This window comes from Schistocerca americana, chromosome 7 (assembly GCF_021461395.2).
Source record: "Schistocerca americana isolate TAMUIC-IGC-003095 chromosome 7, iqSchAmer2.1, whole genome shotgun sequence".
NCBI classification, from domain to species: Eukaryota; Metazoa; Arthropoda; class Insecta; order Orthoptera; family Acrididae; genus Schistocerca; species Schistocerca americana.
In genome coordinates, this window is record NC_060125.1 from 467338898 (window position 1) to 467353921 (window position 15024).

Sequence of the window (15024 nt, forward strand, 5' to 3'; positions counted from 1 at the left end):
TAAATATTTTCATAAAAGATTTCCTAACACTTCAATTTATATTGGTATTCATACCATGCAATGGGAAGTGGAAGATGGAATAGCAAAAAAATTATGAAAAGGGTAGATTGCTTTTCATCATATAGCGGAGACATTAACTTGCAGACAGGCCCTATAAAACCTGCTGTGCATTTAAGATTTTGGCCAGAAAGCCTTCGTCTGAAGTAGAAGACACACACACACACACACACACACACAAAAGCACAATGCACATACATACGACTACTGCCCCTAGCCACTTTGCCTAAACTGCGGACTACAACTGTGCCTAATGAGAGCATCAATCTGGTGTGGATGGTGTGGTAAGGAGGAAGCATGGGGCAGGGAGGTTGGGGGATACACGGTCGGGTGAGTGAGGGTGTAGTGTTGCTTGTGGGAACGTGGAGGAACATAGTGAGGTCAGAGTAGGGCTACAAGGTGCAGCTGGGAGGTTTTGAGGGGGGGGGGGGGGGGGGGGGGAGGGGGGGGGGACTAGCAGGTGTGTTGGTGGAATAGAATGCTGTATAGTACTGGAGTGGAAGAAGGAAAGGGGATAGGTATGTGGAGGACAGGGATTGATGAAGGCTGAGGGCAAGAGGGGATTACAGGAATGTAAAATGTACTGTAGGCAGAGTTTCCATCTGTGCAATTCAGAAGCTGTTGTTGGTAGGAAGGATCCAGATCACACAGGCTGTGGTGCCATCGCTGAAGTGGAGCACATTGTGTTGGGTAGCATATTCAACAACTGGATGGTCTCCAGCTCTCTCTCGGCTACATATTGTTGGTGTCCATTCATGGGGACAGACAGTTTGTTAGTTGTCATGCTCACATAGAAATCATGACAGTGGTAGCAGCTTAGTTGGTACATCACATAGCTGTTTTCACAGGTAGCCTTGCCTTTGACGGGATAGGCGATGCCTGTGCAGTGCTGGAGTAGGTGATGGTGGGAGGATGTATGTGACAGGTCTTGCACATAGATATCTTTCAGGGATATGAGCCATGAGGCAAGGGGTTGGGGGCAGGGTTGTGAGAGGGATGGAAAGGATATTGTGCAGTTTCAGTGGACAATGGAAACCGCCGTGGAAAGGGTGCAAAGAATAATGAGTAGGATATTATTCATTTCAGGGCAGGAAGTCAAAAGCCTGGTGGAAAAGGTGGTTCAGTTGCTCCAGTCTTAGTCTTGGGTGGTAGTGAGTCACAAGAGGAGTGCAGTTGCAGTCCACAGTCCGGCCACGGCGGCAGGAGACAGTGGTAGGTGTGAGAGTTGTGTGAGCTGTGCTTGTGTGTTTGTTGTCTACTTCAGAAGAAGGTCTTTTGGCTGAAAGCTTAAATGTATAGCAGTCATCTCATTGCGTCTGCCTGTGATTCAATGTTTCCTGTATACGGTGAGTAGAAATCTAATCTTCTCATAATATTTACATTATGCCTCTGATTTAAAGTTATGAACTGCCATAATATGATACTATGCTCTTGCATTTCAATAAAATGTACATCTTTCACCTGCATTTAAATAAAATGTATATCTTTCATTTCTTTCCACATCACAGAGCCACCATTATAAGGCATCTATCAATATGACTCATTGTCTAATGCAATGTTATTGTGTCAATTACCAAAGAAGCAAGTCTTTTTTCTTTCCTCCACAATATCAATATTATTTCCCAAATGAATGCCACCCAAACTCACTTATATGTGTATGACACACTCTCCCTTATTTTGCAATAACATAAAATGAGCTGCCTTCCTTTGAATTTTTTCTGTGCCGTCCATTGCTCCTACCTGCTAAGAAATCCATACTGTACGGCAATATTCCAGTAGAGAACCAACAAAGTTTAGTGTAGGCAGCCTTTTAGTAGATTTTTTTGCATTATCTAAGTGTTCTGCCAATAAAGCACAGTCACTGCTTTCCTCCCTCCACAACATTTTCTACGGGATGGTTCCAATTTATGCTGTTCACAACTGTAATCCCTCAGTACTTAAATGAATCTGCAACCTTTAAATTTGCACGATTTATCATGTAACCTAAATTTAACAGAACTTTTTTTTAGTACTCATGTGGAGGATTTCACACTTTTTTTGTTTGGAGTCAACTGCCACCTTTTTCACCGTACAGATATCTTATCCATTCTGACCTTCTGATGACCTTACAACACATAAACAAAAGCATAAACAGTAAACAATCCAAGAGGGCTGCTCAAATTGTCTCCTAAGTAATTTAAATAGACTAAGAGCAGCTGCACACCTATAACACTTCTTTCGATCACTTTGGTTCCAGTCATACGCCTGAAATGACATTCCATAGGAATGAAATTTGATCAGAGGCTGCTTTTGAAGAACAGTGTAAAATGCCTTCTAGAAATCTAGAAACATGGAATCAACTTGAGCTCCATCTTCTTTGGTGGAGGAGATTAGAGAACCATATTTAGTACTCGGCATCAATGGCACTGTCATCAGTATCATTAACACTGCTCACATGTAGTGAAGATACTATTGCTCCTTGCCACTGGTGTAGTATACGTATGATCAGAATCTCTCTGGATTTACTGCTCAATTTCACGACATAGTTTCAATATGAAAATTACAAAAGCATCTTACACTGAAGTCTGCACTAAGTTCTGAGCCATTCTAAGTTCTGAGCCATTGCCAATCTTGAACATCCAATAAATCAATGCCCAAAGATAAGAGTGAAAGGTAGGAATGGGAATAGGGAATAGGACTGAAAAGTTTCCCAAAATGAACTGTTTTGATTGTCCTTTTTTTACCAACTCTGCGACATTTACACTTAACCCTTTGCACTCCATAAGGTGGACACAAGGTGGCTACGCACACTCTTATTTAAATCAATTCCACCTGGGAGCAAGCTGGCCACAGAGAATTGTGCGGTCTCTTTGTGGAAACAATAACACCACGGACCAACAAGTACAGTATACATTAAAACAAAAAATTTGCTTTCATTCAAATACATTTTTAAAACATTACAGTACAAAAATTTTCAATGTATGATATTTTTTAAAACACTCGTCAGGGTGGAATGCTGGGTTTCGTGTGCACGTTTCGCGGTAATACACAGTTTCACACCCGTCACCTTTCCTTTTTTTGTCTGAACACACTGCACAATCCTTACGCTTGTTACCAGGAAGCTTGTTGATACTGTGCAACAGTCCATTCAAGTGTTTCTCGTCATCGGAAGTTAAACGACGACCCGTTTCTGCCCTGGATTTCTTTCTTCACCAACCAAGTCTCTTATAACACTTTTACAGAATACTTTGTGAGATAGTTTTTTTTATAAGTTGTTTTTCTCGCAGTGATTCTTGTATAGCAAATAGCTGTTTACAAGTCCTACCTCCACCCACCAGAAATGCAGTTTTCACCATCACTTAGACTTTTCTTTAAAAAATCATAAATGGAAATAAAATGGTCATCAGATCGATCAGTTCCGTCCATCTTCAAAGTATAATCAATAATCACATTTGATTTCATTATTTCTTCCCTCCCCTTTCTGTTTCTCTTTTCTATAAGTGACACAGAGATATTTGCTTTTGTAGAAAGTGTGATAACAGTTTGTTTATCTTGCCATCCCAGAACCAGCATTTTGTCATTGCGGAGGCATTTTACTCTATGCTTCTTCGTCTACGAAGAACTCCTTTCTTATTTGCAGCTGAAAGGTTTTTGCAATTGGCCTGGATCGTTCCTGTGAGATGCACATTCTATTTCAACAGTTCATCAGTTAACGCAACACCTGTATAAAAATGGTCAGTGTACAAATGATACCCTAATTGACCTATAGCATTTCTGATATTAGCCCGCAACTGAAGAACTATTCTTTTGGAAAAATTCAAGTCTATATGAATCAATGACTCTGTTGTTGTATTACTCTGAGCCCCCATTTTGTTTGGTTTAGGGGATTGTACATTTTGAATAAAATACGACTCTTGAATGTTCTGTAGATTCATCAGCAGCTAAATACCTATGTGGATGACAAATTTCAAGAAACTTGCGAGACAAGTAATCCAATACATTTCCCACTTTACTTAAGACTTGACTGAACCTGAGTGATGACAAGTGTAGCACTCTTTGGATTAGAAACATGAAGTACCCAGAAAATTTGCATAAATTGTCTGTTAGCAAAACAGTCTGAAAAGAAGTCGAATGATTGTAACCATTCTCTTTTAAAAGTCCTGCAAGTTCTTACACTTCTGTAATGCCATATTCAGCAGCACACCATGGAAGCATTTCATTTCTTCCTTGGTAACATTTCTCCAGTCCCACCAAACAGAATGTTGTGGAAGTGGTGTCACTTCACATATTCTTGCTGTAGCATACCTGCTCATTTGGTCTGCTACCAGTTGAAATAGGTTGTCTATAAAAATTAACTGAAAGAAACCAACTGGTGACGATGGAAAATTTCCAGTTTCAGTGATAAAACCATACTCTGAATCATCAAAAGAAAAATCTGTAAAGTCAGTCATTTTCGCTCCACATTTGCCACACATCTCCTGCTGAATTACTTGAAAAATGCACATTTTCACTGTTTTCATCGTCATCTTTACTAGGATTGTTTTGAAATGAACCATCCTCCTCATCAAAACCGCTCATAGTATCATTGTCAGGGATTCCTCTAAAAGCTGTAAAATCTCTTCCTCAAAAAGAACTGAAAATGATGAATCAAGACAATGCACAAGTATGAACTTGAACATAATACTTATAAGATTCCTTTCAACACAACTGCAACAGTTTGACAACGAGTTAACACAGGTTCCCCTACATGGCAGCACTAAGCACCACTGATGCCTAGTAGTGTCAGAATCGAGAATTAAGCATGTGAGAGCTGCGAAAAATGTGTCAAATGAGGCTCGACATTGGAGCGGAGAACAAAATTCACATTGTTGAAAGCCACTCGAAATTGGAGTGGAAAGGGTTAATTATGCTTCAACCTACATGTAGTTTCTTGGTATACTGAAATAATTAAACTTCATTGCTAAACTCCATGATTACATTTCCCTGTCAACCTGCCTTGTCATCTTCCTACCCATCAATTCGATACTGTTAAATCACCCGCAGACACAAAAATCAACATTATTTTCATCTGACTGTATTTTCAGGTGATGGGAGCACATTTCATCAGGAGTTGTGGTCAACTCTGGCTAGAACCTAAGATAAAAACCTGCGACTATTGCTACGAGCCACTCATAGACAAGCTAGTACAGTCACTGAAAGACTACATTTAAGAGTAGAAATGGAAACTCAGTCAGACACAACAAAAAACTGTTGCTCAATTACAAAAATTTTTTAAAAATTAAAATAAAAAAACACCTTAGAATTCATACCTCCTTCAGTTTCAGTATCGTCCCTAACAACCCCAATCATAGCAAATTATTCTTTCATGACAGATTATAGAAATCCAGAGTGTAATGAGGTGGTTACTCCTGAACGCATGTGTCTTTCCACTTATTTTAGTTGCCCTTTGTATTTTGGTAATCACTGTTGCCACACCGTGTCATGGTCACTGATAGCAGTTTTGATGTGGACATACTCAAAGAGGTCAGTCTATTTCTTGCCATTACATCCAATATACACTGAAGAGCCAAAGAAACTGGTACACCTGCCTAATATCATGTAGGGCTCCCGCGAGCACGCCGAAGTGCCGCAAGACGACGTGGAAAGGACTTGACTAATATCTGAAGTAGTGCTGGAGGGAACCGACACCATGAATCCAGCAGGGCTGTCCATAAATCCATAAGAGTACAAAGGGTGAAAGATCTCTTCTGAACAGCGTGTTGCAAGGCATCTCAGATATGCTCAATAATGTTCGTGTCTGGGAAGTTTGGTAGCCAGTGGAAATGTTTAAAACTCAGACATGTGTTCCTGGAGTCACTCTGTGGCAATTCTGGACATGTGGGGTGTCACATTGTCCTGTTGGAATTGCCCAAGTCTGTCAGAATGAACAATGCAGGTGTTCAGACAGGATGAATCTAAAAGTGTCACCTATTGGAGTTGTACCTACACATATCACGGGTCCCATATAACTCAAACTGCACACGTTCCACACCATTACAGAGCCACCACCATCTTGAACACTCCTGCTTGCATTTAAGGTCCATGGATTCATGAGGTTGTCTCCTTACCCGTCTCCTTAACCATATACGTCCATCCACTCGATACAATTTGAAACAAGACTCATACGACGAGGCAACTTGTTTCCAGTCATGAACAGTCCAATGTCATCATTGACAGGCCCTGGCATGGCGTAAAGCTTCGTGTTGTGCAGTACACGAGTACGCGTTAGGCTCCGAAAGCCCATATCAACGATGTTTCATTGAATGATTTGCATGCTGACACTTACTGATGGCACAGCTGTCTTCAGTTGTCTTTGATCCCGTTCTTGCAGGATCTTTTTCCGTTCGCAACCATGTCAGAGATTTGATGTTTTACCGCATTCCTGGCATTCACGGTACACTTGTGAAATGGTCATATGAGAAAATCTTCACTTCATCACTACCTCAGAGATGTGTGCCATCACTCATGTGCCGGCTATACCACCACATTCAGACTCACTTAAATCTTGATAATCTGCCATTGTAGCAGCATTAACCAATCTAACAACTGCACCAGACACTTGTCTTATATAGGTGTTGTCGACTGCAGTACGTATTCTGCCTGTTAACATGTCTCTGAATATGCATGCCTATACTAGTTTCTTTGGTGCTTCAGTATCTTTCCATCATGAGTGGGGTTCAAAACTACATGTTCTAAGTGGTTTACCGAGAAGACATTTAGTAATGTTTCACAGGATGTCTTGTCCCGCACACAAATGACAAAACTGTAATTTTCCTAATTGATTGTTGGATGATTAAAATCTCCACTGATGATTATAGTATGGTTGGGTAACTTAAGTAAAAGTGAACCGAGATGTTCTCTAAGGTTTTTGGTTACACAAGTGAACTGCTGTTTTCTCTAATGTTTTCACTTACATCAGGAGATGAGTCTGGTGGGCGACAGAAGGATCCACTTACCATTTTATGACCACACCTACACTAAGTCTCACCCCAAAAATGTCACACACAGCTTAATTTACAGAAGAATAGAAAAACATTGTTGTACTCTAATAAATTCATGTGCTTTATGTATATCTTTTGCTGTGTCTTTGTCAGCAGCACCAGGCAAAACAACGGAGTGACACAAATAGTATGGTCAGTTGCCTTCTAGATGGCACTCATACCAGGAACTGTTTTGTGCTTTTGCACAAGACAATCAAATAGGCCATTAATTCCCCAATAGTTATGTCTGTCACCACAAAGAGCACTGTAAACCAGAACTATCTGATGCATCCACAAAATAGTTCAAAGGATGACATTCATATGCTGAGCACATGATTTAATCAACTGCACGCAGACATTTGGCCAATTATCACCAGTTTCTGGAAGTATCACTCAGCAGTTCTTCAGTTCTACAATTGCCGACAAGTTATCTACTGTGACAACTACTTCTAGTCGTTCGACAGTTTCTGCCGAGAGATGATCATTTGTCAAAGTGATAGTCAAAATGTTTACCTATTCAGAGGCTCAGTTTCAATTCTCTGAACTGTAGTCTGTACCAAACTTCAATTATATTAGTTAGAAATCATCTACTGTGTTAGGTTAGCTTAGTGAAGAACTTTAAATCAGTCCCACGTCTTCTCTGAAAGCCAAATCTGAGTATATGTTGATGCATCTTATTACAATAAATGATTACTAACTGTTTCTTGTGTATTGCCTTGTGATTTTGATTTAGAAATATTGCCTTGTGGAGAGTCTGTAGCTAGCATACAAGCTGGCCACTTCCATATAGCTACAGATATACACAACAGTTACAAATGACAACAATGTACATAGGAGCAGTGAAAGATAATCATATCACAATATTCTTGAGATATGTGTATAAACTAAGCAAATCAAATGATACAATTAAGCACAATGTGCATTTCAGCACTTCGTTGTAGATCCACACGATGTTAAACGGTTTTTGTATTCAAAATGTCCACAAGTTCTTGAAAACCAGTCTCCAGAAAATATTCTAAAAAATTATCTGCTTCTTCCCATGTACTACAACAACTACCATCAAAGTGAAGGGGTGTCCATGTAGGTTGAGGGTGATTTTTTTGAGTCTCTATGTTCAGTACATAATATATTATAAAACTGAATGGCAGTAAGAAAATTAAAAATAAGGAAAACTATCTCAGAGACAAGATGTGACAGCAATCAAAAAAGTGAGTCACTAGGAGATTTTAAGGGCAGTTCTGGAGATATCACTGTTTGAGGGGTGTTGTGATATGAAATGGTGCCGCTGACAAAGCTGCTGTCATCTAACACCACTGTCAGGTTCATAAACCTACTGCAAAATTATGTACATCCATTTGTTAATCTGCAACAACCCACAGGCTTTGTGTATCTTCAGGAAAGATATTCACTGTCTCATCATTGCCAAATTGTGTCAAAACTGTCAGAGAACCACACTATACAAACGCATGCTTATATGTCGCATCCGCTCAGGAAAACCTAGTGTAAATAATATTTGGTGTATACTGGATGCCACTAAGCAAAATGTGTGTGCCTTGGACTTGTCTCCAATCAGTCTTTGCAAGTAGTGTATGTTAGATGAGCAGTCATGGTTCAGGGAGACTTCTCAAAGCTTTCAGCGCCTCATGAAGTCCACACCACGTTGTAATGCCCTGATCATTAAAGAGAGAGTGGTTCTTCACTAACGCACTAGGCTAGGTAATAGTGAAGCTGTCTTCAGCTTGACGAGAGGTTTGAATACCCCAGTGTGTTATCGGCCAGAGTCTTACAGATAGTGTTATGTCCTTTCTTCCTCTGACATTTGAACAAACTCACCTAGCTAATAAGAGGGGGACCTATTGTTTTAACGTGAACTCCGTACCATAGTGCCGTTTGGCATTTTTCACACGTACAAATCACCTACAGAGGTCAAATGATAGAAAAAATTCTTAAGAGCAACTACATGTTCTTGGGTCTTTGGGTTTGTGGTTTCATGGAGGATGGAAGGGGTTTAGAATTTAAGAGTTTTTAGCTGTGAACAGTGAAAGAGTCCGTAAGTGAAGTAACAACATAACAAAAGCATAACTTCAAATAATTTGAAAAAAAAAAAGTATAAAGCAAAACTTAAAGATATTGATTAATACAAACTTCAACATCAAATTACTACACAGGCACTTTTTTCTGACCTTGCAGATGTTGCTGTTGGGGCAGCATCAGAACTTGTCCATTCTGTGCCACAAGCCCTTGGGGTTGGCCTGGTGGAGGCTGAAGCAGAACCTGCGGGGGCTGCTGCAACAACTGATGCTGCTGTGATGGTTGTTGCTGCTGCTGCTGTTGCTGCTGTTGTTGGTGTTGTTGCTGTTGCTGCTGCTGCTGCTGTTGATGATGGAGCTGCTGTTGCAGCACGGCCTGCATAACAGGTTGAAGAGAGTTACAAACCGGCTGCTGCAGATGAATGGACATCTGCTGAGGTGGCACATGCTGGAGTGCTGCTTCCTGCTGGTCCTGGAGAGGTGGCTGCTGGAGCTGCTGATGATGCTGCTGCTGCTGCTGCATCTGATGATGCTGTTGAAGAATGGCCTGTGCAAGAAACAAAAGAAATGAGAGCACACATGGTTAGATGTGCAGGAGATAACAGGGTCTGAATTTATTAAAGAAAATATATTTTTTCAAGCTGTAAATTGAAGACATAAAACAGGAATGTGTCCCCTTCACTGACTACTAGTGAAGGCACACGTATGATATCTAACTAAAAAATTAATGCTGCTGTTGTTGTTGTTGTTCATTGTTGTTGTTGATGATGATTATGATTATTGTGGGTTTAGAGTACCCAACATTATAGTTATTTGCGCACTTATTAAAATGTTCACAAGAAATATGATTAAAATATTTCAAAGCTTGAATAATTGTACCATAAAATCTCCATTTAAGCACTCAACCTACCCAACCTCATTTATACACATATATTCACTCCTTTACACATGCAAAAACTGCTAATATGCCCATTTATTAAAATATTTTTCTCTGTGGACATGCCACGACTGCTGCTCTCAGATTTGGGTGCTTAACAACAACAACAACTGAGCTGTATGCATTCTGTGCAACTGCACCCCATTTTCCATAATGAAAAACTGGGTATTGAGCTTATACCTGGTTCTGTTTTCATCCTAGCACTTAATAGCTGCTTCCTTTTTACTGCTGATTGTGCTACACAACTTTCATAAATTAAAAGAATGTAATCTTGCAAAGGCCAGCGTTAGCTGCTGCTAAAGTAATACTTATTTATCGACCATTTTCAGTCTACAGACTATTTGCTGCAACTGCTGTACTAGTGTCATTAGATACAAAAGCAAAGTTAAAACCTCATACAAGTTGGAGGACAGAATGAAACCAACAATCTCCAGATACATAAACTGAATTTCAATGCTTGCTTTTGTCTATACATGCAGTTAATTTCAGGAAATGTTTTAGAGATTCGGATCCAGATATCAATAATAGATACACTGATTCACGAGGAAGATTCATGTATATCATTTATAAATATTCCATAGAAAATCGTTGAGCTATGATGAATTCAAGACAGCAATTACTGTGAAAACTGTGACACTGCCATCTAGCAGTTCAGCCACAACAACTCCAGACAGCTGCGAAGCTTGAGCAGAGTTGGTAAAACGTGTGCCCGAAAGCCGAAGGGACATGGGATCCAGTCGCACGAAGGATTTTTCACTCTTTTAACTTACCATTCACCTCTCAATGACGTGGTCATCAGAAGTGAAATGTGGTTCAGATTTCACATTAAACTCTAGATCACATTTTCCTGGTTGAATATCTGGCTAGGGAGATGCAAGTCATTGAAGTGACATCCCACTGAAAGACTTGTACTAGGACATTGAGCCACACAATATTATTTTAATCAGAATCTATAAATATATTCTCCTTCTATAGATGTTATAAATTAAGGACCCCCACCAGGTTTTTCTGCCTATATTTGAAGGCAAATCTCAGGAACTACTGTAGGGATTTTGATTAGTGAGAGAGACAGAGAGAGAGAGAGAGAGAGAGAGAGAGAGAGAGAGAGAGAATCACAAGTAATTTATGTAGAGTAATGAAATTTCGGGAATGCATCTGTCTAGGTAATATATTTAAGTGATTAACATTGCAAGATCACAGGTTAATGTAAACACAAGATAAGCCATTGCAAACGTGAACAATTTGGTATTTTAATAACTGGTATAGCCACCAGAATGTTGAATGCAAACATGCATGTATGCATCATTGTGTTGTACAGACACTGGACGTCAGTATGTGGTATAGAATTTCATGCCTGCTGCGCTCGGTCAATCAATAGCGCTCGGTCAGTCAATACAGTGATGGTTACTGCTGCTTGAGGATGACACTGGAGTTGTTGTCTGATAATGTACAACGTGTGCTCGATTGAAGACGGGCCAAGGTAATATGACGTCACTCTATAAAGCAAGTTGGGTTTCAACAGCAATGTTTGGGCAAGTGTTATCCTGCTGGAAAACACCCCCTGGAATGCTGTTCACGAATGGCAGCAAAACAGCTCGAACCACCTGACTGACTGATAAATTTGCATTCAGGGTGCATGGTGTAACCACAAGAGTGCTCCTCCTGTCATACGAAATCATAGCCCAGACCATAACTGCACGTGCAGGTCCAATGTTTGTAGCACATAGACAGGTTGGTTGTAGGCCCTCAACTAGCCTCCTCCTAAGCAACACAAGGCTTCCAATGGCACCGAGGCAGAACCAGCTTTCATCGGAAAACACAACAGTCTTTCACCCTACTCTCGCTTGACACCACTGAAGTTGTAGATGGCAATAGTTTTGGGACAGTGGAATGCATGCTACATGGCATCTGGCTCAGAGCTGTCCTTGAAATAATTGATTTGTAACAGTTTGCTGTGTCATTGTGAAGTCAACTGCTTCTCAAATTGCCCCTGCAGATGCAGTATGATGTGCCAGAGCCATACACCAAACACAATGGTCTTCCCTCTGGTAATGCCACATGACCATCAGGGGCTTGATCTCCTTGGTACTGTACATTCCCATAACCACCGCTGCCAGCAATCGCGTACAGTGGCTACATTCTTGCCAAGTCTGCCTGTAATATCACAGAAAGAACACCCAGCTTCTTGAAGCTGTATTATACAAGCTTGTTCGAACTCAGTGAGGTGTTAATAACAGCATCTTTGTCACCTTAAAGGCATTCTTGACTGACATCAACTCACCATGTCTAATCTCAAAGGTAACTAATGCCAATGACCATTACAATGGACATTTCAACCAAAACTGATTTGCACCATCAAACTGGCACTATTAGTGCCACTCCCATGCGACGGGCACGAAATTTGAACAGTCATTTTCAGATGTAGAAACACACCTTCCAACTTTGTTTATGTCGCACAACTCCCTGGTGCTGCATTTCTTTTTTAATCACTGTACATATATTGATTCATAATTTACAAATATTTGGAGCTAATTGGCTGAGCTATGATAAATTTCAGTCCCCAACTTTTTCTGTCTGTCTGTGAAGGCTATACTCAAGAACTACTGTAGTGATTTTGACACTCATAGTGGACAGGTGTGACCACCTTGGTGAGAAATGAGCCGCATGGAGACACAGGGCCTTCAAAGTATGGCTTTCATTGTTAGCTCATACCTTTCGGTGCAGCTAAACACCGGCAATTGGCACATGCTGCTTAAATCTTAATTTATATATTCAGTTACCTACTGTTGTTCTCTGATTTTCGATCATTACTCTACACATTGACCCACGAACAGAACAACCATCACGCTGGGGAATTAACCTGGCCTTAAATGCTTTAATGCTACCCATGCAAAGCAGTGACAGGTCACTAGTACAATAATATTTCTAAAAACGAGACAAAACAAACTAACAGTACATGTATGATGTGTTGTTAAAAGGGTAAAACAATTAATCGATGAAATATTGCACACTAAAGCTCAGTCAGGCACAAAAGACCAAACTGCTATCCTACGCTATCTTGTACAAGACGTCATTGGCATTACCTGGTACATATTCGCACATATTCAGCATTATCTTCCAATAATGTGTGACATTTATTCTATGGCATTTTCAAATCTAGGTTAAGTTTCTCAATACAATGATGAACTACGAGAGCTCAGTCTACAATGTTTTAAAATTTATCAGCATGCTTGAAGACATTTTTTGGCACATAGTTTGCTTGCAGGTAGCACAATAAGTATATATGATTCAACACAAAATTATATGGCTGCTAACGTTACACTGCTTCCATGTGCATTAACTTTTTATTTATTTTTCATTCTTTTTTAATTTTATTTTTGGGAGACAATGTTGGATTTCATTTTGAAGAGTGAAATATTAATTAGAATATTGGTTCTGACTCTATATATTTGCACCAGCTGACAAATGCTCCTGTCTGGGTCTGAGCATAAAAAAGGTGAATACACTCCCCCTTAAAAGACTGACAAAAAAGTGGGAGAATCAGGGAATTGGCTGTCCCAATCCTCATTCTGCCTTAATTGCCAAAAATTTCGGCTTGCAAACATATTCGCGCTCTTTTAACACACAACATTCTACATGTGTTTACACATAATCTCTTTATATTGAAGCTTTCGTACACAGCATCTCCCTCTCGCTGCCCCTGTCAACACGTGTCACCTTTTCCTCCCATTGGCACTTTCTCCTGTCTGTCTCTCCCCACCGTCACTGTATTCACCTCTTTCTCTCACTTTTCCCTATCACTCTTTCCTCCTCTGCCACTTTCATTGTCTCTCTGTCCCACTGCCTTTTGTCTCTGTCTCATACTCCCCCTCTCCAAATGCCACTGTCTATTTCTTTCTCACCCAGTCTGCTATCTTTCTATTCAACCATTGTTGTATCCTCTTCACACATATCCTTGATGGAGGTTTGCTTGGAGTTTTGACGCTTAGACTAGGAGCGGATGGACAGAGAGAGTGCGGAGACGCAAATGGACAGAGAGAGGGACAGGTGGACAGAGAGAGACGAGCAGGAGAACACAGAGAGAGACGAGCAGGAGAACACAGAGAGAGACGAGCAGGAGGTCACAGAGAGAGGAGGAAGACACAGAGAGAGGAGGACACAAAGAGAGGAAGGAGCACGAGGACACAGAGAGAGTGGAGTGTTGAAGGTGGACTGAGAGAGATGGGCAGAGAGGACGGAACAGATAGACAGAGAGGAGGGCACAAGAGATAGACAGACAGAGTGAAAGGAGGAGACGGGCTAATAGAATTGGAATAAGTACATACCTAAGCAATGTCACGTACTCAGCTAGTGTAAAACAGAACAGTGTCGATCTACCTTCACCCACTGAATTTATCTACTGCATCATGGAAACTTTCATGTGTTCACTGCCTCTACATAAAGTTACCATTGCAAACATTTAAGTTTTGCATCCAGTATTCAAGTGTAAATATTCCAAATACCAACGACCCACGCAGCTATCTGCTATTATTACTTGAGAGCAACACACTCTTATTTACAAAATGGAGTGGTTTTACTATTTTGGGCACTGCTTAACCATTATTACATTTGAAGTTCTTACAAATATTCTAACAAGGCAGGTTTCATAGCTGCTGTATCTAATCTTTATAAATTGTTAAGAATGCAAGCTCTATGTCAGCAGAAATGTTACATCACAGAATCAAACCAATTTTATATATTTTTCACAAGTTGTATCACTGTTGTAAAATTTGTACAACACTATGAAATCACAAGCTTTTCTTGTTTATGCCTTATTTGCAGTTAATCAATGTTCATATTGCTTCTACTCCTACACATGTATTATAAGGCATGCAAATGAACATATTAGTAAAGGAAATACCTGACAAAAGTGCTGTTTTCAATGTACACCATTCGTTTCAGTAATTCACATGCCAACACAGCATTTTACTCTGTAACCACATATAAAGAAACTAATATGGAC

The 15024-nt window shown here is 40.2% G+C and overlaps 1 protein-coding gene across 7 annotated transcripts in view; it reads right to left on the reverse strand.

The window, feature by feature from the left end:
- Nucleotides 1-15024, reverse strand: part of LOC124622517 (chromatin modification-related protein eaf-1-like) — a 294631-nt gene that overhangs the window by 81604 nt on the left and 198003 nt on the right. For 5 of the 7 annotated variants that reach the window (XR_006980637.1, XM_047148240.1, XM_047148239.1 and 2 more), the window contains one exon: nucleotides 9239-9632. Coding sequence is in view for 6 of the 7 variants with exons in the window: in XM_047148240.1 (XP_047004196.1) it covers nucleotides 9239-9632 (394 nt within the window). In the remaining variant the exon portion in view is untranslated. The remainder of the gene's footprint in view (nucleotides 1-9238; nucleotides 9633-15024) is intronic. The other 2 variants (XM_047148242.1, XM_047148244.1) reach the window with 1 other exon arrangement.